General features: G+C 36.6%; 1 protein-coding gene across 8 annotated transcripts; it reads left to right on the forward strand.

Moving 5' to 3' along the window:
* The first annotated feature begins 366 nt into the window (after positions 1 to 366).
* On the forward strand, positions 367 to 24,153 carry LOC113498907. Of its 8 annotated transcripts, none has more exons than XM_026879126.1 (34): positions 367 to 997; positions 1,579 to 1,729; positions 5,631 to 5,790; positions 7,162 to 7,425; positions 8,213 to 8,426; positions 8,899 to 9,052; positions 9,513 to 9,681; positions 10,105 to 10,272; positions 10,570 to 10,713; positions 10,985 to 11,084; positions 11,412 to 11,516; positions 11,914 to 12,036; positions 12,379 to 12,445; positions 12,764 to 14,080; positions 14,503 to 14,629; positions 14,880 to 15,026; positions 15,478 to 15,550; positions 15,891 to 15,963; positions 16,222 to 16,309; positions 16,534 to 16,636; positions 16,801 to 16,830; positions 17,011 to 17,630; positions 17,948 to 17,987; positions 18,281 to 18,396; positions 18,941 to 19,117; positions 19,643 to 19,696; positions 20,039 to 20,122; positions 20,562 to 20,711; positions 20,842 to 21,300; positions 22,035 to 22,087; positions 22,356 to 22,488; positions 22,673 to 22,725; positions 22,859 to 22,959; positions 23,413 to 23,936. In XM_026879126.1, the coding sequence occupies exons 1-34, from the start codon at positions 582 to 584 to the stop codon at positions 23,492 to 23,494; spliced, it is 6,315 nt and encodes a 2,104-aa protein (XP_026734927.1). In that variant the 5' UTR covers positions 367 to 581; the 3' UTR covers positions 23,495 to 23,936. The 8 variants fall into 8 exon arrangements, with proteins under 8 accessions (XP_026734927.1, XP_026734959.1, XP_026734949.1 ...); XM_026879158.1 differs by having other exon boundaries at positions 16,813 to 16,830; XM_026879148.1 differs by having other exon boundaries at positions 14,889 to 15,026.
* Positions 24,154 to 25,709: the final 1,556 nt, after the last annotated feature.

A 25,709-nucleotide genomic window follows, 5' to 3' on the forward strand; every position in this document is an offset into this window, starting at 1 on the left:
TGCAATCGGCATTATGTACAATAATACAATTGCCGTTAACAATGAGATACAAGTCTATTGTAAATAAATACTTCCTTTTTACTACTTACGGCTGCGTTCACGTAAAAGTTCAGCGTCTAGACATCTAGCATTTATTTCTTTTCTATTCATGGTTGATTTCATTATAAATATAGAAATTTTAAATGTTGGATAGCAAATTGCGTTAAGCTTAACGCTATTTTTGAAAATCTCTATGTCGCTAACGCCTGTCATTTTTTGATAGCAAACCCCTTATCATCGGCAATATAAAACATTTGGCAGTCCTCTTTTTTATTAAAATTCATACATTACTAAATGAAATGATAAGATGAGACGAGAAGAAATGTATCGCATATTGTTAGCACTTATTTACTTTAGTGATAATAAATACTTTATGTGGAAACCTTTTTTGACAACACGATTTTTCTTATAGACTGGCCAAAAGAATAAAACCATCTGTCTATTGAGTAGAGGACGTGATGGTTTTGTATATTCGCAAAAATGTGTTTCGTCTACACAAAGACGAGAATTTTAGCAATAAAAGCTAAATAAAAGCCATAACAATGGCTTTTTTCGCCCTTCTATGGAAGGCGCGAACTATAGAAAAATACCGAATCAATTATGAAAAAGAGAAGATCAATTCGATTGCTATGGGTAACACGCAAATGGAACAAACTTTAACCCAGAGATGGCGTCACTATCGCACTGATACGCAGAAAAAGATATCAAGAACTTTTAGGAGATGGTACCCAGAAGGCAGTGGGGTTTCGAATTTCTTTTACTATCTGACAACCGACCAGACGTTTCCTAACTTTCTTTTTAAAAGTGTGATGGGATTTGTCGGCGGCATAATACTGACGTATCTTTGCTTCATGTTTTTTGTGTTCCAGCTTTCTATATCTTTGATACATGCTACCATAATGAGCTCTATAATAGGAGTGCTCCTGACGTTGGGCCTCGCTTTCAGCTATAGAATCAGGTAACGGGATAGTATCTAAGTATAAGTAATATTTCTTATCTATCCTCATAAACATACTTATTAGAAACGACGATCCTGGAAAATAAATATGCCTGTTGCCAAGAAAAGAAATATCGATTTGGTACCACCACCTGTTAAGTTACACAAACTCCTGAACAAAAACATGACAGTTGTGTAAGAAACAGATTTGTAAATCAAATCTTTTATTTGCGAATATTGGCATACAATATAATGGTTGCAGATAATTATATCTATTATTCCCCAACGTACTCAATACTCAATTATTTATTGCGTTCCATAATGTACATCAAGGTCTTAAAATTTAATAATACAGAACCATTATGGACCCTGTCGGGCACAGCAATATCTTCGGAGAGAGAAAGCAGTAACAAATTATATACATACATGGTACATATACCTATCTAAAAGTTTATTTTATCTTTTTATGTATTACATTACTATTTTGCCTTTACACAGCCCAAAAGTATACCAGAAGACTTAGCTTCATTCAAAAAGTATGTTGGGATCAAACATGCCCTTCGGTTTGATTTTATGACAGATGATAACATAATTTTCAACAGGTGCCTAGTCTTTCTCCTGATGCCTCAGTTCTTCTCCCGCGTCGGGAGGTACACGTTGACCTGCTATGCCCTGGTGCTGATCCTGACTGGACCAGCTACCAACACGCTGAAGAACTCCGAAGTGCTGTCCGAGTCCATGGCTTGTAGTCAGGTGAGTAAGAAATTTCGCCTTTAGGTGACTTGCTATCATTGGCATTGAGAAGCAGAATTAGTTTCCTGTTATTTATTTGGAAAACGACTTCGCAGTAAGCATTTTAATCCTTGTGTCGTGAGGGGTTTCGCAAACATTCAAATGACGTAGGTACGATACCCAGACTCTGAACAAGCGTTCGTGGATCGCACAAATGCTTGTCCAAGGCTGGGACTCGTAACACGTCGCGCAATGTGTTTCGAACGGCACACTATCTATGAAGTTCTATCTAAGATGACCTATACGAATTTTGATCAATAAATCAATTCTAAATAAAGATTAAAAAATAATGTATCTAAAAATATCGAGTCTATTTGATTTGGCCTTACTCAAACATACTTCATAGTATTTTTTTACTTTTAAGTAAGCCGCTATATGCAATCAAACACTCTGAAGCTTGTAAATCTTTTGAACCGTAACACGCCAAGTCTTGGTACTTGTAATACCGAGTGACCTCTTTGCTCATGACCCGTGAGGACTCAAGCAACTCAAGATTTCCCGCACTCGAATGCTTGCTAATTATGCCACTACAGGCCTTGTACTTACTGCAAAATAAATGAGGATGAAAAAAAACGGTGAAATATACTGAGGGCTCTATTGATTCTATACTATTCGTACTGGCTTTCCCAGGGGAACTTGATACAAGTTGAAATATAGCAAGAAAAAATATTACCCTCCTTCAGATAAATTCGGGAAAAATGCGAGGTTACAAAACTCAGGCTCTATTAGATAATCTTCTAATATATAAAATTCCCGTGTCACGATGTTAGTTACCGTACTCCTCCGAAACGGCTTTACCGATTTTTATCAAATTTTGCATGCGTATTCAGTAGGTCTGAGAATTGGCTACTATCTATTTTTCATACCCCTAAGTGGTAAGGGTTGTCCTCTCTTAATATTTTGTCTCCACTGTGATCATCGACTGTGAGGCGGTACGTAGTTCGCCGGGACAACTAGCCTGTTTACAAAAATCTTACCTAATGCAACCTCCAGTGGGTTTTATTTTATTTTATTGCCTTTTAACCTGAACTCTTGCAACATTATTTTTTCTATTTCATAAAAAAAAGTAACTTAAGCGATATAGCTGAAGAGTGGCAAGAAAACATGACGTAATATCTGCATGCACCATTAAAAATTATTACCTTATAAAATTCTTTTAAATGCGAGTCGTCAAGCGATTTGCATATTGCTAATAGCAAGACTGTCGTAAAGCAGAGGGCAGGGATTGGACCCGGAGAGCTGAATGTTGAGCTCAGGGGCTGGCCATGGGAGGGGCCTATGTCTAGCATTGGACTGGCAAGTGCTGGTAATGTTAATGAGGATGATGACGAATCAATAGCAGCCGGCATAATATATTTAACTCTGTTGCCAGAGGGTTACAAAGAGAGGCCTCTCGTCACCCCCTCTAGTGCTGGTGGTGCACTCTCTCTGCCATAGTTATGACACATCATATGACTAAGATTGGTCGATGACATAGGCTGGCACAGGACCGTAGAAATTGGCTCGAGAAAGGGGAGGCCTAAGCCCAGCAATGGGAAGACAAAGGCTGTGGATGATGACGATGATACATAATATGACAAAGCTGACACTAGGATTTCAATTTCAACTATTTAGGCAAATACGAAGTTAAGTAATGGAGAAGTAAAGCTTTGATTTTGGCCGGTAATAAGAGGGCTTTTACCATCTAACACCAGGTACTTACCATCTAACACCAAGTGCTTACCGTCCAACACCAAGTACTTACCATCTAACACCAAGTACTTACCATCCAACTCCAAGTACTTAACATCCAACCCCAAGTACTTACCATCCAACACCAAGTACTTACCATCCAACTCCAAGTACTTACCATCCAACTCCAAGTACTTACCATCCAACACCAAGTATTTACCGTCCAACATCAAGTATTTACCGTCTAACACCAAGTATTTACCGTCTAACACTAACGGTTGGATGTGGTTTTGATTTTGGTTGATTGTGGTCCACCCCATTCAATTTAAATCAAATAGTTTTAAATATACTTTCATGGTATTATAATATTATGTAAAAAAAAAAATTCAAAAAAATTTCATTAAAATCTGTTCAGCCGTTTTGACGTGAAGGAGTTACAAACATACACACACACTCACAAACTTTCGACTTTATAATATTAGTGGGAAGTGGGATTAGTGGGATAAAGACTTTTGAACTGAAGTTTCCTAACGATATTATTCGTCACCGTTTGTGTAAATAGAATAATAAAGAAAGTTGAAGTTCAAGACATTTTTTACCCAACATTATATTTATATATTTCTCGTTTAATATTAAAACAACACACTACTATAAATAAACATTAAACATGCAAAATCTGGTTTAAATAAATAATTCCTCCTCAATTTCAGTCCGTTCAATTTTCGTCTAGTTGTTTATTGAAACATCTTATAAAAGGGTAAAGTCCATCTGAAGGGAAGCTAGACTACAAAAAAATAAAAAAGTTTGAATAACTAGTAAACATCGGGGTGTTTAAACCCATTATTCAACCTCAGTCTATAGAAAAATGCTATACAGAACGATAGGGATTATTTTTTGCTTACAAGGGGATGATTTTTTGGACGGTAAATTCTCGAAACCGGAATATCCTTAAGTCTGCCTCGAAAGTAATTTGAATACGTTTTTTTTTAGTAGTACGTTCTAAACTAACACAATTTGAGTAAACGTCAGTCTTCAATACTTTACGATTTGTTCCGTAAATAAATAATAATGTTAACTACATATTCTGAATATATTTTAAAAGAGTAATTTACGAAGCTGCTCGCCGATTTTCTCCTCCATACGAATTAAATTTTTGAACAGCGCTATCAGTAACGCGTCTTTTTAAACGTGCCTTAACAGACCCACTTATAATAAAAACTTTAGATATTTGAATATTATTAAAAACATAAAGAGGCAAAATCAAAGAAATATTGGAAAATAAGCCACAGCAGGATATATTTAAGCTTGAAGCCGAAAATTCACGGCCTCGTATTTGATTACATTCGATGAATAGAAGCCTAATACAAATTGTGCCGGCGAAATAATTCGGAAATAGGGCAGAAATATAATGATGTACTCCACTCAAGATGCTGCCCTTGAAGACATCCTGTATACATCCAGTACTTATATAGTTTTATCGATTTATAATATTATACGAAGACCCGTTACGAAGACAGTTTATGACTATGTAGTATGGGTCCTTCACTGCAAACCAGCGACCTTGATGTGCCTCATATTGCTATATCGATTAAGCATTGGTTTAAGTAAATATAGTCTGTCTAATCGGTCGATTTTATGATTGGTTTACCTCGTTTTAGTTGTTATTATGTAGAGAGACAACTTTGATTCTATTTTTGACAGTAGATATTTCAAGGTGATTGAATGAGAGTAGTTACGCGTAGTTTTTTATTCGGTCGATCCAGTCGAAACATAAGTTGAGGATTAAAACTTTGAAAAGGTAGTTCCGCCTATACATTCATTTTTTTATAAATTAATCAGAATGAATGCCTAATTCCAAAAAGCCTTACAATAATATTCTTATGGAGCCCATCACTTTCAGGCAGTCTTTATATATTTTAATACGCAGAAAGCGCTGCAAGTCGGACAATATTATGACCTCGACGTGACCTTGGTAGCTTAGTTGGTAAACCAACAGGCGCGTATAGCAAGGAGCCTCAGGTTCGAGTCCTGTATGGAGTGTGATTTTTTCATTGAATTATTTTGCTTAAGGTAGATGTAAAAATATCAGTAAACATTTTAGCATTTTTCAAATTAATGTAATAATGACACACAGCCTTGACTCTTCTCGATGTATCGAGAAAACTCTTTCTCAATACATATATCTTTCCAGGAACACATTAAGCTCTCCGTCCACCAACTGAACGACTTCATAAAGAAGCCGTACAACTCCATGCGGGACTCCGTCAAGCTGATGATGGACAAGTTCAACGCCATCACGCTCAAGGTCAAGGAAATGCTCGTCAAGTTCGATAGGCTGGTGTTGAGCTTAGGTGAGAATTGAGGCATTGTTCTTGTATACCACGTAATCTAGCTGTTGCCAGCGACTTTGTCCACGTGGATAGAATTTTTCCCGTTTTTTCCACATTTTCCATTGTATCTTCGCTCCTATTATTCGCAGCATGATGTTATATAGCCTATAGCCTTCCTTGATAAAAATGGTCTATTCAACACGTCTATTTTTCAATTCGAACCAGTAGTCGCGTTCAAACAAACAAACTCTACGGCTTTATATATTAGTATAGAGTATAGATAATGATTTAATCCTCTTATATTAAATATTAGATATTTCGTACTATAATTACTGTCATTTGTGAAGAGAAAATAAATAAATTTGTTATTATTATTATAGGCGATGCAAGTTGCAGTAATCAATGTGATAGTCAAATCAATATAATGAGAATAGACGAATATAATCCATATAACGAAAGTTTGATCATTGATCACCACGCTAACTCTTTGCAGGGGGGGCGATTTTAGATTCAAAATGTTTATATTTTAGGGTTCCTTGCGATGTATTTTCCGTCACCGTCATTTGTGTCTTTAATATAAATAAGAAGCTACAAATAATTTAAAAAAAGGCACAAAAGGACATCGAGACTTGGATTGATTCGAGTAACTCTCGAAAGTTGGAGTACAGTAAAATTGCAAGGTCGTCTATATTGGACGCATGTCGCATGTTGGATTGATTCATGATCAATCTTATCGCATGACTGAGGGTTTTCTCAATTACATGCAATCTCCAAAATTTGAAAGCCGTAAGTGGCAGTGAGATTTCACAAAACATCAAAGTTTTCGTCGGCATATATTGATTTTAAAAAAGGAGAAAATGCAGGTCTACTTTATCATTAAACATTTATTGCTTTGCTAATCGATTGATCAATACTTAATTATAAATTACAACAATTCCGATGAAAATAATTGTATCGATTTGCTGGCATGTGTTAATTCTCTAGAGAAACTGGCTTTAAATATATGTACTGCATACACCCTATTATATATTCATAAACATAAAGAAAATTAATATTCATTTCTGGGAATTTTCTTGATTTCCCACACGATATTTTCGTAAGTATTTATCACCATCGTCATTATCAAGAACTCTTTGGAGTGACTTGACAAATAATGTTATAATCATAAAATAGCTGCAACTTTTGTCTGGGCAAGTACTATTTGGTCTCGCCATATGAAGGATCCGCACAAATAGAATTAAGAAAAACAAATACAATTTTTGGCTGTAACAAACGTTGCTTCAACTCAATCATTATTTTCAGTAATCTTCAGCTTTTATGACTCTGGTTATATCCGAAATTATTATTAAGCAAAACTCACGAACCATTGTCAAATATCTGTTCTTTTTTCAGTAAGCGTCATCCAATCCTCATTCAGTTGGCTCCAATCCGTAGCTGACATTTGCAACGCGAAGCTAGGAACGCCGTACGACCGTTGTACTAACGTGCTTCAAGACGGTATCTCTGACTGCAAGAAGACGTTGGGTCCTGAGATTTCTATCATCTGTAACGTGGCTTTCGTGGCCCAAGCAGCTTGCTACTCCGTCAAACCCTTCAAGGCATTCTGCTATGCTACCGACTTTATGGACGAAGCTATTACGGCTAGTGTTAAAAAAAGTAAGTTTGGTCAGACGCTTTTTACTTAAAAGGTTCAAATAAGGAGCCTTGAAAATCAAGTGAAGTGGGACAATTAAATGAATGTCCTTATGCTTTAATATTCTGTAACTTGCATTCCCAATTCCTGCTATCGTATTTATTATACCACTACCCATAGTCAATCAGAATATATATAAGTATGTAGTAAGTAGTATTAACGTCTATTGTTACGAATTCCAAGCGTTGTATGGACTGAGTTTCAGTTTGGAATTCTGTTTAACCACAGAATTGCACAACGGTCGACCTGTCGCTTGATTTTGGGTAGAAATTTGGAGCGAGAGCGAGAGACGAAATGAATTGTATTATTGAGGATAAACAATTTATTTTCGTAAAAACCCACTATGGTATCGTTCATTGTTATAGGAATTGGTATCGCTATTGCTGAAGTTACGGTAACATCATTTTGGGAATAAGATTTTTTTTAACCGATGAATATTTTTGAACAGGAACTTTTGAACCTAACGTCCATTCGTCCAATTTACGAAAAACATTTTAACGACAGGAAAACTGCTAAGTCAGTTAGATCAATTGTTTAACTGAGAATTTTCAAAAACTACTTAAAACTATTACAAATGCATGGATTCCTCAATCGCTAATGGTTGTACACTTTCTCTCCTGTCTCCTAATAATTTCTTGCCTCACAGGGTCCACAATTGCCACTTAGTTCCATTTAAGACCTTTATACATTGTGGAGCGAAATAAAGTATTGAGTATCTACACCTTTAACCCAACAAAATCCTTTTCCCAGAAATAAAGAACTTCACGGAACAACTCCGCTCCCTCTTCTACGTGGAGGTCCAGATCCACCAGTCCTACACGTACAGCTCCAACACGAGCCGGTCCGCGAGCCAGGTGGCCGCCGGCATCGTCACCGAGATCAGGAACAGAGCTGATCCGCTACTGACGTGGCTTTCTTGGAGCTCCTGCGTCACTAGCCTGTTCCTACTGTTGATTATATTCAGGTATGACTGATGGTTCTGTATCAAATGATGCAGATTTACTCACGTGTATTTATGGGGATTTCCCGATTTGTTTTGCGAGGCGAATTATTTTGTAGCTTCATTTTGTATTTAAGTATTAAATTACCTATGAGTCTGCACCAACATTGTTACTAAGTAAAGGTGTAAGTGATGGTGCTTCTTTTTCTGCTTCTTCTTGTCCACAAGTTCTAATGAAAGAATTTGGAATGTCTCTCAAAAGGATTCACATCAAATGACTTCGAATGCTGAGTCTGGGTGTCTTTGTGCATGTGAATTGTATGTTTCTGAAACCTCCGCGACACAAGGATTGAATTCCTTATGCGGGAGACGTTTTTTTTTGAACAAAAAAGCTTCGAGAAAGTCCAGACATTATTTCCAGAGTTACTTTGTAAACTGTAATTAAAGATAAATCTCAACGAATCTTCACGAATAACTCCAATCTATTATATTACAGAGCTAAATACTACCAACACATGTATGAAACTAGATCTCGTTTCGATAACCGTTACATAACAAAAGACTTACAAGATCTGGACCTAAAGAGGCAACGCCAAGGAAGAGAGACTGTGTTGCCTCTGAACAGGAGAGAACGAGCCAAGTATATAACGGTAAGATTTTAATGATAATGATGTTACCAAGAGATTGGTTGTTTTATAAAGTGATAATAAAAGTAGTCAAGGTACACGTTGTAATATTTGATGTTGAGAAGGCGAGATGTAGCAGAAAAGAATTATGCATTTTAATGAATCTACGATGAATACTGAAACAAATGAGTCTGATATAGAGTTGAATGTATTGTTTATTTCTTCAATTCACATACATAAAAAATAAACCTTGAATTTGGAGTGTTTAAACAGATAAAATACATTTTTTCACAAGCATAGTCATCAGATTTACAAGTCGCAATCTATGGGAACACAAAAACAGTTTCTGGAAAAGTGACAGGGATCGGGTGCATTTGCCATTACCATGCAATTCCTACTTTACCTACTGCTTTATCCAATACCTTTGTCGATCTCAATACAGCCATCAACATCATATTAATCAATTCCCATGCTCTTTACTTAGACAACATCGTTTCGTCTCGTGGCATCTGAGAAAGTCTACCTGAATCGTTCAGCGGTATTCATGGCGGTCACCACATTCAAGTTGTTGATACACATGGTGGCTGACTACAGCCTGTATTGGGTGCTCATGACTATACGGTACCATGGGAGTTACCAGTCGGAGCTGATGCGTGAGTATTGGATTGTGGATCTTTTTATGTATGTTATAGAGTAGATTTTTCTTTGGGTTTAAAAGTTCAAATGGTTTAAAGATGGAAATTGGATTGTGAACTAAATATGTCCACTGGAGAGAATAACGATTTTTATTAATTTAAGTGAGAACCATTCAAGCTAACGTTGCAAGAGCTTTGAGGAAGACAATCTAGTATTTTTATCTGTAGATATCTGTTTTTCTTCTGTGCCTAGTACCTAAAACCCTGTGAAGAATTTTACTTACAATGATTCACAAAAACAAAGAATCTACTTTATAAAAAAAATCGGTCTTAAAAGCATACAATTCTATATTACCTTTTTCAAGACATACGAGTAGTGTAGCAGTGTAGTGCTTATCTTCGGAAGATTCCAATCAATATCCATTTTTATTTCGTCAACAGCCGGTCTACCTCACTCAGGCGTGCATGTATCTGGGTCAGGATTCGTAGCGAGACTGTTTCGGTCCATTGTTGGAACGCTGGATATTCCTCTGATGGCTCCCGTGCCATCATCCATACCTTGCTTGCCAGACCCGTATCCTCCTGATTTTAGAAGATACACTCAGATTGGTATGTTTTGTTTCTGACAGGTTTATCTCTTTAGGTTTTCTAAATATGAGAAATGCTGGAATTAGAAATAAAAGTTTTTATTTAGCAGTCGACTGGTTTGAACAAAGAAGTAGCAATGATTGATACAAAATTCGAAGCATCTGGAATTCTGAATTTCTGAAATTCGAAGATTGACTGGTTCAGTCAATAAGATAATTATTAACTGCTTGAAAAGACAAAGATATTTTTGGGATTGTCAATGTTAAGCAATTTTTTTTTATCCGTTTTCTAGAATAACGAATGTACTTTTTAATCTAGGGGTACTTATCTTCCTTCTGTGGTTCTTTGCTCTATTCGAGCCATATGGTCTCCGCTTACGTCACCTGATCATGGGTCACTACCGTCCTGAGCGGGCCAAAGCCAGAGCTACTTGGTTGTATAACCATATTTTGAGAACTAGAGGTAAGAATACAAAATCACGTATTTGTAAGTCTGTTTATAATGTAAGAAGAAAATACAACTTACGTTTATGGAACACATATCTGAGGACAACAAGTGACGATCAAAACGTTGCTTATTCGCTTTAAAGTAAATTTTAGGACCTGACAAAAGGTTATTCCTAAAACGAACAGAGCATAGAAGTTGAAGACATGCTAGGTGTACTGCCCATCTTAAATTATGGTTAGCACTTAAAAGATTTTGAAGTATTCGTTTAAAGTAATGTTTGTTACAGCTGGTTTCATGAAATTCGCAAGAAGGAAGCTGCATAAGGAGTACAAATATTCTTCAGATGCATCGCTTACCTTCCGTCAATGGCTCAGCGATCATATTCCGTTAGTTTCAATATTGATTACACTTAACGCATCCCATAAAAATGGTGTCAGCAGGCATACTCCCGTAACTGATTTAGATGTTTTTGATTTGGATAAGGTTCTCGAATCGAAATCGAATCGAGTTCGAAATCGCACGATAGGCATAGGTCTAAACTGCATTATTACCTGATTTTGAAACTGGGATCCAGATAAATTTAGGATGGATTATGATCAATCCGTTTTCAAATAATGTTACCACCTCACGAAAATTTTAATATTTTTTGTCAGACAACGACTAAACCCGCTCCTTATACTGTTTTGTCCTTGATTTCAAACTTCTTATGTTAGTTTTCAGTGCGTCAAGTGTATTCTCGGATTAGGACCTAAAGAGCCGCATTGCCTATTATGTGGGGCCACCGGCGGATATCGCGATCCTGATTCTGAGCTAATAAGGTTAGATTAGTTCAATATACTAACCCTTTTGTTCTGAACCTGTTAATTTCAAATTTACACCAAAATAACTTCTTAAGAAACCTATAAACCTATAGGATAAATATATCCAGGCTATGTTATCTAAGTTTAGAACCAATGCTTTCTTTTTAGTTATAACTTAAGAAAAAGTTTGTTGGTGAGAATCCCGGCGCGCATCAATATCTTTTCAAGATCATGTGCCTATTGCAAAGTAATGATCACTAGCCAAAACGGCGAAGGGTAATATCGCTGCATCGTAAGGAAACCAAGTCAAGCAAGGATTTTTTAAAGGATTTAAAGTCATGCCACGTCGTCATCCTCGTAGCAAGACGTAAAAATAAATTAAATAACTTGTTTAAAACCAAATTTTCTGTTATAGATGTCATACACCAGATTGCCCCGGCATCTACTGCCTCAGTTGCTTCGCAGACATCGGTCAGCTCTGCACCATCTGTCTCTCGCCCGCCGACTATGGAGACTTTAGTGACGTCAGCTTGGAAAAGTAAGGAAATTAAATCTAAATAGACTCTAAGAATAATTTCAAATTCAGAAATGATTCTCCTCTCGTCTACTGGCTGAAGGCATCCGTCGTTTTACCTTTTTCTTTATGTTCACAATCCACGTTTCAAAGTATTATTTGCACAGTCAAGAAAGAGCTATAGTGGAACTAGGTGATTGTTATGGTAGATGCTTAGTAATAATTTGATTTTATCTTGTATACACTTCGTATTCGTTTTTAATTAACAGCAGTGTTGTTGATTGCGCTCATGCGTAGGAACAGAAAAAGGAGTAAATACGAAACATAAATTTCTCTTTAAATAAATGTAATAATTTCTGTTTATAGAGGATCCTCAGATGACAGTGACAGCGATAGTGAAGGACAAGCAGCATATAAAGTTACTGAGGAAAATGTAAGTGTATAATATCAATACAAAATGAATAAATCAACAATGTTGTAGCTAAACCACGAATGCTGTTTATGTGGTATAAATATTTCGTAAATAATGAGAACGGTGAGAGCAAACGCTTTTATTCCCTCCTTCCTTTTACCTTCAGATGATACCAATGCGTTTTTTTTTCAAGTAGGCCTAAAACAGGCCCTTAAGAAATGAAATCTCTTTACCATGTAGACGAATCGGCTAGAAACTTTAAAACTCTCCAACTCATATTTACCTAATTTATATAATACAAGTGACATGGTTGTTTATAAATTTGTTTTTTTCCTAAAGGTCAGTCTACTAGGGCACCATACAAGCGGTCGATTAACAACGCAAAGTGGCAGTAATCATAGGTGGAGATTCTTCACCAGAACTGGTCCATTACAACAAGATAATACACTAGCTCTATTACCTCATACTCAAAAAGAAAAAGACTTCTTCACTTCATACTTCCAAACGAGACTCCGAAAAATCAGACAAAACATCAGAGCTAGAAACTGGGATAACAAGTATACCCACGATTGGGTAGAAAAACTTAGTTCAGAAAACGTTTACGACTTTGCCGCAGACAATATATTTTTGATTGGACAAAACAAATTGGATGATTTTGAAGAAAAAGTTATCAGAACAAAGTCAATAGGAATCAACACTGATAAACATCGTTGTACTATTGTCAACTATTTATTTAACAGATTTTCTCGACGCAAGCTTAAGCGGCCTGCTGGAAGGAAACAGAAAAAGAAAGAAAAACTACGAAAGAGATTAAAACTCGGTCCACCAAATAGAAGCAATAAAAATAATTATAATTCTGAAAACGATTTTAGTATGGAAAGCCGTCGTATTGTACAATATAACGGAATGGGACCGAATAGAAGGTTTTCGGCGGCAACCAGAAGTCTTCACACTCACAACCTATCAATCTGTCAAAGAAATCTCAAAAAAGTAATGCGAAGAAAAATTGACCGCAAAACCAATAAAAGAATCAAAGTATTCAAACAAGTCAATGGCATGGTGACAGCTATCAGGAACTTCATTAAAGGCAACGGCGGAATACACTTCAGAAAAGAAATTGATAGTACAGAACAAAATAATACTCCTGTTGAAAATAAAGAAGAAATCACAAAACCAACCGACAATAGTAATGATAAAAACGAAAATAAAAGCGAAAAGGAAATTTCCAAACCGAATAAATTTAAGAAACCCGGTAAAATCAAAGGGCCGAATGCACTCAAACCCAAAACTCCTCGACACAAGATAACCGACTTTCAAACTTTCGTTACGAAGCAATGGAACAATATAAAATACAGTATGATACCCTGTACGACGCCTAACACTAGAGCTACTACACCAATGATGAAGGAAAAGCGAAATCACAAACGAAGGAAGAAAAGGAAATGTGTCGTTGATTATACAGAAACAGCTGTCGAAGAATGCTTTGCAAAGAAAGATATAAAACATACGAGGAATTTGAGGATTTCAGCTTTTCTAGCCGAATTAGAATGGACTAAAAAAGATTTCAAGAAAGATAAAAATGACCTCAATGATTCATTTTTCTGTAACGATGGAATGGCTGCTATGCCGGCTATTACAACGAATAAAATAGTAGGTGTAAGTAATTGTTTTATATTTACTGTGGTCATTGTGATTGTAGCTGTCTTTAAAAAAAACACCACTTCTTCATTATTCCTTTGAATATCATTTCAAATGTCCTATACTTCTTCGCTACAAGTTCTTTTTTGATTTTAGGATCTTCTAGCTAAAAGTTACATTTACATCCCAAGCATTTATTTATTACAATTAACTAACTTGTAACCAATTAAAACTATAATTTTATTTGATAATGGTTTCCTCAAGCGTATTTACATCGGGATCACCTAATTTCCTATTTTCTACTTTCGGACCTGATCTTTAATCATGAGCTGACGCGGCTGTGAGGTCGCGAGTTGGAATATCGCAGTGAGTAAACCGTTATCAAATAATCAAGAATCTGTCTCTAGAAACTATTAAAATTGTTGATCGAATGTTTTCAGATGGTACAGTTGAAGAATCTGCCGTTTCAATGGCGTGAGGCGCCGCACAAGTACGAAATGTGTAAATGCAAAGATAAAAATTGTAATTGTGAAAAGCGACTTTCTATACTTGGTAATCTATCTAAACGTGAGTACGGTGTCTTAATACAGTAGTTAGCTGAAGTAGTTATGAATGGAAATGTGGGAAACTTCAATAAACAAATCTTAAATGCTTGATTAAATAAAATCAGAAAGTCTCCTCGGCATCTCTTTTATTCTATTTCAATAAATATTCAATTCACGAGTTGCATTGATATTTGATATGATGATACTTAAATTGATATTAATAATAATTCCAAATGAAAGCAGACATAAAATATAATAATGACAAATATTAGGAGTTACAGAAAAGATGTACGCAAAGAAGGCGCTTGAGAGGTTCCGTAATAAGATAGACACAGTTGAGGAATCGCCTCCAACGAGTTTGGTCAAGAAAATGATAAGTACGCTTAATGCTGATGCTGACCGAACTATCATGAATCTTGGTAAGTACAAGGCTATTAATAAAACAGATAGTGAAGGCCAGACAGAGATATGTAACTGAATCGGTTAATACTAAATGGTACAAGAGTTGGATGGAAGGATGGCCCGACTAGTTATGAATCTAATCGAAGTGCTTAATCATGGACTGATACCATCATCTATGACTCGTCAGTTACTTAAATCTGTTACTCGTATCTTAAAAAAGAGAAGACAGAAGATAGCCAAACTGTTTACGATTTTAAAACCATGATACTAATCTCCAATCTCCCCAAGGCCAACAAACACACAATTTAATCTGGGTTCACGCTAGAAGAAATTGCACTATGGTACATAGCTAGTATAGTTAGCAAGCTAAATTGCAGTGAACTGATCATGTCTCTCTGTCGAAGGATTTTGGCCGTTAGAATAGTAGTAGTTATAGGATTTCTATAAATTTGAATTATGACTTTTCAGATAGTTCCATTTGTCTATCAAAACGGGCGAGCTTCTATCGTACATTTACCAAAGAATTGGCTGAAAGTTCCGAGTAAGTTAATATCATATCCTTGTCTTGACGGGCCTCTTGGTCTAGTGGCTAGTGACCCTGACTGCTATACCGGAGGTCGTGGGTTCGATTCCCGCCCAAGACAAATGTTGTGTGATGAGCATGATCATTTGTTCTGGTGTCTGGGTGTAATATTTATCTATAATATGTGTGTATTTAGAAATATATAAGTAAGTTTATCAGTTGTCTAGTTACCATAACACAAGCTCTGCTTAGCTTGGGGTCAGATAACCGTGTGTGAGTTGTCCCAGGATATGTATCCAAAGCAAGACTAAGCAAGTTCTTTTTCCAATGTTAACAATTATTTTTGTTTTTTTTTCAGCATCATAGATACAGATACATTGTTCAAAAACGACCATTTCGAAGATGATATTCCCCTCAATTTGTTACTATCAGTAGGTACATTTTTAATTTAAGTAGTCGTTGAAAACTATTTCGATCCTCATTTTTACTTAAAGATTTCGTAGACTTGCAAAGATATCAAGCACTAATTATTTCCGTTTGTAATTTATATCCCTTCTATTATAGAATTCTACGTAAAACAGAATCATCATGCCATTATTCTCTGTCTCTTGCCCTTTACATCAATCCTATTCCTTTTCCAGCACTATTACGCTTTCAAATATTATAATTAAAATAATCTTTCTTTTTAGGACGATGAAGATGGTGACGGTGACAACAAGGATAAGGACCAATTACACATTTCTACTCCAAAGGAATCGTTGAGCCACGCTCTTATGGGTAAACATTTTGATCTTTACTAAATACGATTCTTCGCTTAATATTTAATTCTAGAGATTTGATGTTCCATCGAGGAATCTATCTCCATACTCAGACGAGTTACAAAAATTTAGCAGTCCATTCAGAAGAAGCTGAGTTCCGAAGGTCCGCCCTTCGTCTCTAATCTATATCATGCAGAGTTGCAGTTTTAAAGTAAATTTAATATAAAAAATATTTCGTTTCAGTCGTTTCTCATAGTTCAAGCAAGAAAGATAAACCCATAGTCACAAAACGCTGTAGATGTGACTTGTATGAGGACTTGCAGAGGAGGTGGACCAACGTCAGGAAGTAAGTGGATTTCCTGGAAGACATACAATCAATTAAGCAAGATTTCGATTTAAAATTAGTTAAAAAAACTATATTTAATTTGCTTTTCAATTTTTCGATTTATATTGCCCACTAACAATACCGTGTAACTATTGTAAAAGTTGACTTTAAATCATTCATTATAGTTTAAATTTCAGAACTCTGTCGGAAAAGGGGTAAGCTTCAATATGAGTTAAGTATGTAATGCACGTAGCTTTCTATAAATATGTTGTTTTCTATTTATGCTTTTGACGTTGTATCTATTTAGTAACCTGTGCTGATGATTTTTCTTATCTCGTATCTTTTGAGAAGTATGTATATCAATGACGTGATAACTAAATTTTTACGCAAAACAGGCCGAAAATGCCAATTGCAGCATCCAAATTCAAAACTCCATTTAGCCTTTTGAGAGATTTCTGTTCGTCACTGTTTGGCCCTTCGTGCACTGTTGACACGTGCCCAAATAGAAAGAAAAGGAAAGAAAGGGAAAAACTTGAGAAAGCTAGACAGAAAGCAATTAAAAAATGTAGAAAGAGAGTACAGCAAACACAAACTTGTATTAGGGCAAAAGCAAGGAAAGAACAAACGGCCTGTCAGACGTGCCCTCAGAAAGACACACAGACGCAACTGTCGAGTGGGGCTGAGCTGCAGAGGTGCATAGAAATAGAAGCTGAGAGGGCGAGACAAATCGAAAGAGAGAAGAGGTACGAACAAGAAAAAAAGAAAGGGTTGACATTAAAAACTGTAGAGAGGAAACCAAAAGTAGACAAAATTGGAAAACTTCCGTCAGACATCGTGATTTGTGATAAAGAGAGGCGGAAATTAATGGAATGTGAGGCGAAACAGAGAAGACTTATGGAAGGTCCAAGTTGCATTACTCAGAAGGAACAAGACCTAATGAATATTAAAGGCAGCGATATGAGCTGCAAATCAAGAATTTTGGGATTTTTGAAACCAAGACCTTCCTCTCCAAAAAGTGAGTAGCATCCTATTAATATTATAAAAGCGAAAGTTTGTATGTATGGATGTTTGTTTCTCTCTCACTCAAAAACCACGGAACAGATTTAGACCAAACTTGGTACATAGATAGTTTATAGCCAGGATTAACACAAATGGTAGCTTTCATCCCGATTTTATATTCCCATGGGATCATTTTCGATTTGTAGCCTGAAAATGATCGTCAAGAGAGAGCATCAATTACTCCATCTGTCTTTTCAATTCTGCTGAAGATGATTTGTCATGAGGGTTTCTTTTGGGGGTCATTTTGTTTTAAATTTTATCTTTTTTCTGTAGACAATGTGGGTGTCCTTGTTGGTCCAGAAACGGCAAGTGGGTAAGTAATAAAGAGATCATTAAATATTTATGTAGACTGACTTCGAGCTAATAGAATATGATAAGTATACATAAATGAATATATTTACTTAAATATGTATAATTTGGACTGATAGATTCATTAAATCACAAAAAGCTGCATAAAAAAGTGTCAAATATTATCCTTTAGCATACCGTAGCTAACGTGTTAGTCTGAGTCTGTAATGAAAAAAAAAGAAAAGACCTTGCAAAGAAACAACTGAAATACAGTTGTTTTTTTCTAAAAGCTAAAATTTAACTAATTTACCTTTCTAGCGCCTGCCAGGCCGAAGACTGCCCCAACTTTTGTCATCGCTCGATGCAATACGACAAACCTAGCGTACCACTTGTTGAACAGGGTAAAGAACCCGGCTCCGTAAAGTGTCTGTGCGGTGAGCATGTCATGTTACTTGAAAAGTTTTCATAGCCCAATAATGACACAACAAAAAAATTGCTGGTAGGGACTTCATATAGCAACGAGCAACACCATAGAACATTCTGTCAAATTATGTGCTTCATTGACTGATAAATTAAATAGAAATTAATTTTAGAATGATTGGCTAACATAGAGTTAGACGGGTCCCGTTGGATAGGTAGCACTTGGTTAGTATTACCACGAATGGGGAGATAGTACGCGGGCGGCGCGCGGCGTCGCCAATGTCAGCCTGGGATGAAGGATGATTTAAACGCATGCTACAAGGGCTAATTCGAAGTTGCACCGTTCAGAGAATTGTGGTAGGATTTGGGATAGGCCCGAGAACCCACCAATGGGAGAATGTGAAAACTGTTTTAATTTTTAGATTAGATTTTTGAGGCATTTCATACTTAATCTTGACCTGTCTTGTTAATTTGTAGCCACCTTTTACCATATAGTCCAAAACCAAGTTACCTCTGGCAAAATTTTGAACTATTCACATTCTAATGTATTCCTTCCAGATGTGACAGTGGGTTCTGTCCACACCCTCTGCACGTGCGCCACCCAACACATATCTATCAACAGGGTCTCGGTGGGGACCAAACCATCGCCGACTCTAACGGAGGAATTTCTAGCGGCGCCACAGCAGCCGCGACCGCCTTGCGTCAACAAGAAGATACAATACAGCCCGAAGCAACGTAAGCGCATGACCACATACCACGACCTCGCAGGCTAAGAGTACGATTAGTTATTATCTATAATATGTAAAAGGAATTAAATGATGCAAGTGATGCAACGGTTTACTCATGAGTATTTTACGGGGTTGCCCGACTAGTTGCGGATCCAACTGGAGTCCTTAATCATGAACCGCTGAACCGATTTGTCTGAATATTTTGAAGCTAGGAAAAAGATAATCGAATTTGACCAAGTTTTTAGCTAGCTGATTAGTTTTTTTATTTATTTTTTTGGAATAACAAGACTGGTTCAGGACCAAACCAAACCAAACCAGACCAAACCAACAATGGTTCAGGAGTGGAGGGTGACCTCAGTATATCGTGTCTGATTATTATGTGGTACAACAATGGTCTTTGAAAAGGTCTTTCAATTGTTAGCTTTTGATTTTTTGGCTGTTTATCGATTCACCTAAGCATACATTTTTGGTTCTATCATAACCACACCTAGCGTGTGTGGATCTTTAAGTTCAATAAGTTTTATTTTTTCAGCGATGGCACATAAATCCACTTCTTACGAAGAAGTAGTCGCAAAAAAGCCAAAAGGTTAGTTTTTAAAGTCGTAGTGGCCGTGTAGTTCTTTTCATGGGTTTGTTTTCACGTAGTCATAATTATATGTAGTTTCATTATTCTAAGACACCACTAACTGACGGAGGCAATATCGTGAGGAAACCTGGATTCTAAATATTACATTTTGAAATCTCCAACCCGCAGTGCGTTATTGTGGTGATCAATGCTCAAACCTTCCCTATAAAGAAAGAAGCCTGTGCCCAGCAGTGGGACGTAAATATGCTGGTATTATAATGATACACTCGATCAGTGTGTCAAAGAATAATGAGCATAACCATTTTTTAACATTATTGATAAGAGACTTCATTTCTTTCTTAGATGCTATTAAGCCGGCTGTTACAATCCAACAACAGCAAGTACAACCGAGGCTATCTCTTGAGAGTAGCATGTGTTTGCTCGACAGTAAGTATATTACATTGTCTTTGTTTTATCTTAAGGCTGCGCTTATATCAAGAATGTGTGACTTTATAGTAAGGCTTCTAATAGCTTGTGAACCTAATTTTACATTCTTCACTTCCCGGGTTGAATTTCCAGGAGAAAATCAAAAAAATTATGAAGAAATCCTATCGCCAAACCCACTCTGCGCGACGTGTCCCGGGTTCGATCCCCGCGAAGGACAAGCATTTGTGTGATCCACGAATGCTTGTTCTGAGTCTGGCTGTCTGGTACAAGTGATTTGTATCTTTGTAAAACCCCTCTTGACGTAAGGACTAAATTCCTTATTGCGGGAGTGGTTTTGTTTTAAAGAAAAACAACCTTATCTTTTTCATGGAATTTGTAGTATACAAAAATATCACTAAATGTCATATCATCAATCTACGAAATTTTTAATACTTTTCAGATAAAAAGTTTGCTGAAGTAATACTCAGCGAATGCCTCCCCCGTTCCAGCCCCGATGTCGATGCTTCACCTATAAATAATGTAAGAAAACCTAACAACCATAATCTCCCTGGAGAGTTGACATCGTTTGGGAATCCCTCAGAAGCACACGGCAAGTCGTATTTAATATACACGACATATTTTTCGATTGACATTGAATAAATCCCATCTTGGCCAATGTCAAAAGCTTTTTTTATTCCCATAATGATTACGAGCCGATGTTTTATAGTAAATGATTTCAGGTGATGCAACACTAACCACGTGTGAACCGCTCCCTGACTTACTCACCGACACAGTAACCGATACATCCATCAGCTCAATATCACTCACCGACGAGACCAAGACCGACACTACCATCTGCAGCCTGGCAACAGTTGACGACATACCGCGAAGAAGGAAGTTCAGAGTCAAAGTTGTCACGAAAACCAACCAAGCGACCATCACCGATAAGACGAGACTCTGCGATACTGGAACCATTACCAACGATTGGTGGAGTCCCATCGTCGAAAGACGAGCAAACGACACGATTCTTCTGGAGAAGAAGAAAGGGTACAACGCTATAGAGAGGCAGAAGAGAGAGCTGAAAGAACTGAAGGAGTGGAAGGAGTTGAGGGAAGTCAGGAAGAGAAGGAGAAACTGTGGGGTGACGACTGATGGTAGGATTGTAACGTTTAGGAGCAGGACGCAGATTATACCGACTGGTAAGAGATTTATAACAATTTTAAGATGTAGGGGTTTTTTCTTCTACTGATAGATGATAAAATTCGGTATTTTCGTTAAGCTATTGAAACCATTATCAAAATCATTTATTTTCCTCTAAACTTTAAATAGCAACGCTTGACGAGCATCCATTTTTTCGTGCAAAACGTGTGTTTTATGAAAAAGAAAACATTAAATAAGAGACAAAAAAGTCTGATGAGTTGGCAAACTTCCCTGATTCACTATGCCTGGTTTTCAATTTACATAGAACTTCTAATCAAATTTATAACCAACATAAAAACATAACATCAACATACCATTTTTAGCACTAAGTATAATCTTTAAAATCTTCGCACAGTTTATTGACCTCATCCTGCCAACGATGCGGTGATGGACGCGTTTGTCTGTCATTAAGGAATTAACTAATAAAACGCGGTGTTGTGGTCAGAACTTACTTACTTAGAACTATTTAGAATGAACTATTTTGTAAATACTTACTGTTGGATACCACAATTGGTTAAGAAAAAAGAGATTATAAAAAGGCATTATTATCTTAAGTCGCAGTATACTAGTTATTCAGACAGAATTACGGTGCGTTTTTCCCTTCAATCGTTTTTAAATAGGTACCAATTATCATGTTCAAGTCACTTTTCTAAGCTCAAACTAAAATATTATTATTATAGATTTATATTTCCACTTATGAGAAAAAACTTGAATTTTCTGTATTTCTACACAGGTCTCTTCTCGGGCACGAATGACATCCTGTCACCGTCAAGATATCTTCTCGAGGTAAGGCTTCTCACTCTTTCTCAAGTCTTGTGTCGTTTGTTTCGCTTTTGTGAAATTATATCGAACTCACCATTATTAAAAAAAAAAACATTTTTGGCGTTCGATTATAATTTGAAAATAACTCTTTGTTAATAAAAAACAAAAACCGAGACATGGTCAAGCAAAAATAATGAGAAAATCTGGAGTTCTAATTTCGGAATCTGAAATCGTACCTTTACTAAGCCAGCTTATTGATCTTTGTCTCTGTATTTCAAATTTCTTTCCCCAGTCCCAGAAGTACTACAACGAGTTGTTCTCCTACAACTTCCGGCCGCCGCCTCAGATGGAGTACAGTTGCGTTACTCAGGGATCGAAACATCCGGAGAAGGAGAAGATCAGGTCACCTGTGGGAAGTCGTCGAAGTGAGCACCAGTTTTTTCTCCCAGTTTCGCCTATTTGCGTTGATAGTACTAGCGGTAAAATTTCGTGGCACCAGTGTTGGTGGGGTTTTAATGCTTTAACTAGTTGTCTTAGTGGTAGTGTAGTCAATACACTAAAACTGCTCATTCCTAAATATAGGTCTAAAGTGTCTTATACATTTTACAGATCACCATCATAAGACCAAGAGGCTGGAAGAATGTTACTCCCCTAGAAGACAGGTAGGCATCATTTATATAACAGCTGGTGTTCCTATTTTAGCAAACTAAAAAGAAAATCGTAGTAAACACAGTACGATTTATATAACCATATAAATACGTTCGTTCAACCTGATGTTGGTACATTACATTTCAGTCGAGCCCCAGAAAGCGTCATGTAATGGACCCCTACAGAGATACCAGGATGTCAGAGTCTCCTCGCCGAAGATCCAACACGCATCGGCACACACGGCACAGGTAACGACCACAAAATAGATTTATCAACACCATATTCTTAAAATTGTTAATTAAATTCGGCGTTACAAGACCTATAGATAAGTAACATAGGGTATTGGACAAAATAATACAATTGAATGAAATGAATTTTGTATTGTATCCCGTAAACAAAAATGAAGAGGATACCAGCAAGTGATTTTACTAGCCCCTACTAACATAAATTTCCTCATCTTAAGTGCTTTTTCTAACTTTTTAATGATGTGATGTAATCAAAGTTGTGATGCAATGTTTTTGGAAATCTACCTGACGGACTAAAGAGTACTCGCAAGAAAAAGTCACATCACTTGTGGAAAATGATTGTCATTTCCGTTTATTTGAAGTTTTTTTTATTAGTTTTCCATAAAATTTACTTTTTGTAATATGTCTAGGCTTCCAAAGGCTCAATCACCACATTTTAAACTAATGCTGTTACAGTTATGACGACGACAAGTCGCTGTACGCCGCGCGCTGTGTTCTGCGCCGTCTCGCAACACAAGCTAACTTTAAGATGTGGTGATAGGGCTCCAGACCTTATAGGGATTGAGAAGTTGAGTAGAAACTAGTTTTATCTTGAATTGAGGAACGAAAATGAGGCAGAAATCGTATCTTGTGATTCAGAACAGAACATAAAAAAAACGAAGGCCTTCCTGATCCAAACTTGCCCAAATGACTGCTTTTCACGTTAAATGAAAAAAAGAATCAACAAAATCGAATCCAATCCGCAGTTCTGACCTCACAAACATGAGAAAAAATACTGACTAATTTAATTCTCCTCCATTTAGAAGTCGGTGTAAAATTACAAATAACCACAAATTACAAATTCTGTGTCATTAAAATTAGAAGAAACAAATTTTTACAGACATTCAACTCATATGCTCACCCCCCAAACCCATTTAATAGAATGGAATCATTGTTTTCGGTAATAGAGATATAATATAAACAGTTTCTAAAATAATGTATTGCTTTCATTGTCTTCCTAGATATAACCCAAAAACAAATTCGCCAAGAAAAATAGTATAACACAAAAAAGGTTTGCGAAAATAGCAGATCGAAAAAAAAGAAGAAACTGTCAAAACGTGGACAGAAAAAAAATAAGAACTCATTTGTTATCTAGCTTTATTTTCTGGTAAATGTGTTTATTTAATTGTCTTTATGTATTGTTTAAATCGCCTCGTGACAATGATTATATTTTTAGATTTAAATAAAGATTTATTTCTTTATTGGATTTTTTATTTAATCAAGGGCTGATTTTCCCATCACCAGATAACTTTTATTCGGCGAATATGTTTGACGTTTTGACAGCTTTTGTATAGAAAATAATATATGTCAAACAGCCATATTTATTCCTCAGATAAAAGTTATCTGACGATTGAAAAATCCGGCCTAAGTTATATGTTTCACTCGCGACCCTGCTTCAGCTCATGATTTAGGATTCCGACTGGCTTTGAAACTGGTCATGTACTTAGTACTGATAAATGCACTAGAGTTTACTGTTGTCATTGAATTATGACTCGTTGCCACCAAAGTTGCAATAAATAAAACACCATTTTAAAACGCTCTATATTCAGCATCCATTTCAAACTTTTTCTTTCGTGCTCAAAATAAAACATCAATTATGAGATAGTCATCACTGTAATAAACATTGTGATAATCCGTGGGTTTGATCCCCACGTAGGACATTTTTTGTGTATTTCATTATTGCTTGACAGGATATATGAAGACTCGATGCTTTCAATGTTAAGACATTTGAAAGAACCAGCTGCAATAAATCCTATTCTGTTGTAAGGGAAAAGCAGATACGTTAATAGTTATCGAAAATTACATGTTGAGGTAAAAAACTGCACCTAAATTGATGTTCGGTAATGTAATATTGTATCAGTCAAATCGCCTCACTACCAAACCCCAAATGTTATGTCTAGACAATCGTGTGCTGTTACCACGTAAGTTTCATTGTGACATTTAATAATAGGCTTTCATAGTCTCTTCAATGTATTGATAAACTAACTAGCAGTAGAGGCAACCACAAAAGTGCTTGTGATTTTGGATACACTCTGTTTAGAACTGCCAACTCTAGCAGAGTGATATCTCAAATTTATGGAAATGACATTAAGTAGCTACCTGATTATTTATGTAAACTAAATTTTATTTAAAAAATGTAATTTAACGATGGTAGAAATGCCACTTGTCTTGAGGCTTGTCTACTACTTTCGACCGGCACATCTTGTGCAGAGGATGTCCCAGTACCAGGTAAAGAGGCCGACGCGCTTTACACGTCAGCCTCTTCAAAGCGAGAGGAGCCATGCAAGATGATTTTTTGTCTACCGCCGATTCTATGAGAGAGACGTTGCACGGCGGTTCAGTACGTCAGTAAGACCCGCATAATTCCCTGAAGAGGTGGATATCCAAAATTAATCCCCCGCCAAACAAAAAAAGGTTTACCACCAGCAATGCTCTTTATAATAGGTCACTTTCGTGAGGATGCTTCACACCTTAATGATACAACGGGACTGCCTGACTAGTCGCGGAACTGGATCCAGAGCAAGAATAAATATGCATGAGTAAACCGTTGAATCATTTGAGTTCATCATCGGCCTAGCCTTTTCCCAACTATGTTGGGGTCGGCTACCAGTCCAACCAGTTTCAGCTAAGTACCAGTGTTTTACAAGGAACGACTGCCTATCTGACCTCCTCAACCCAGTTACCTGGGCAACACGATACCACTTGGTTAGACT

This window comes from Trichoplusia ni, chromosome 1 (assembly GCF_003590095.1).
Source record: "Trichoplusia ni isolate ovarian cell line Hi5 chromosome 1, tn1, whole genome shotgun sequence".
NCBI classification, from domain to species: domain Eukaryota; kingdom Metazoa; phylum Arthropoda; class Insecta; order Lepidoptera; family Noctuidae; genus Trichoplusia; species Trichoplusia ni.

What these genes read in the sequence shown, in the direction of transcription:
- LOC113498907 (XM_026879126.1), top strand. Translation starts at nt 582, where the DNA reads ATGGCTTTTTTCGCCCTTCTATGGAAGGCGCGAACTATAGAAAAATAC. An exon ending in TGGCTCAGCGATCATATTCC is followed by an intron (nt 11,085 to 11,411) that starts GTTAGTTTCAAT and finishes TTCTTATGTTAG; the next exon opens with TTTTCAGTGCGTCAAGTGTA. An exon ending in CCCTCAATTTGTTACTATCA is followed by an intron (nt 15,964 to 16,221) that starts GTAGGTACATTT and finishes CTTTCTTTTTAG; the next exon opens with GACGATGAAGATGGTGACGG.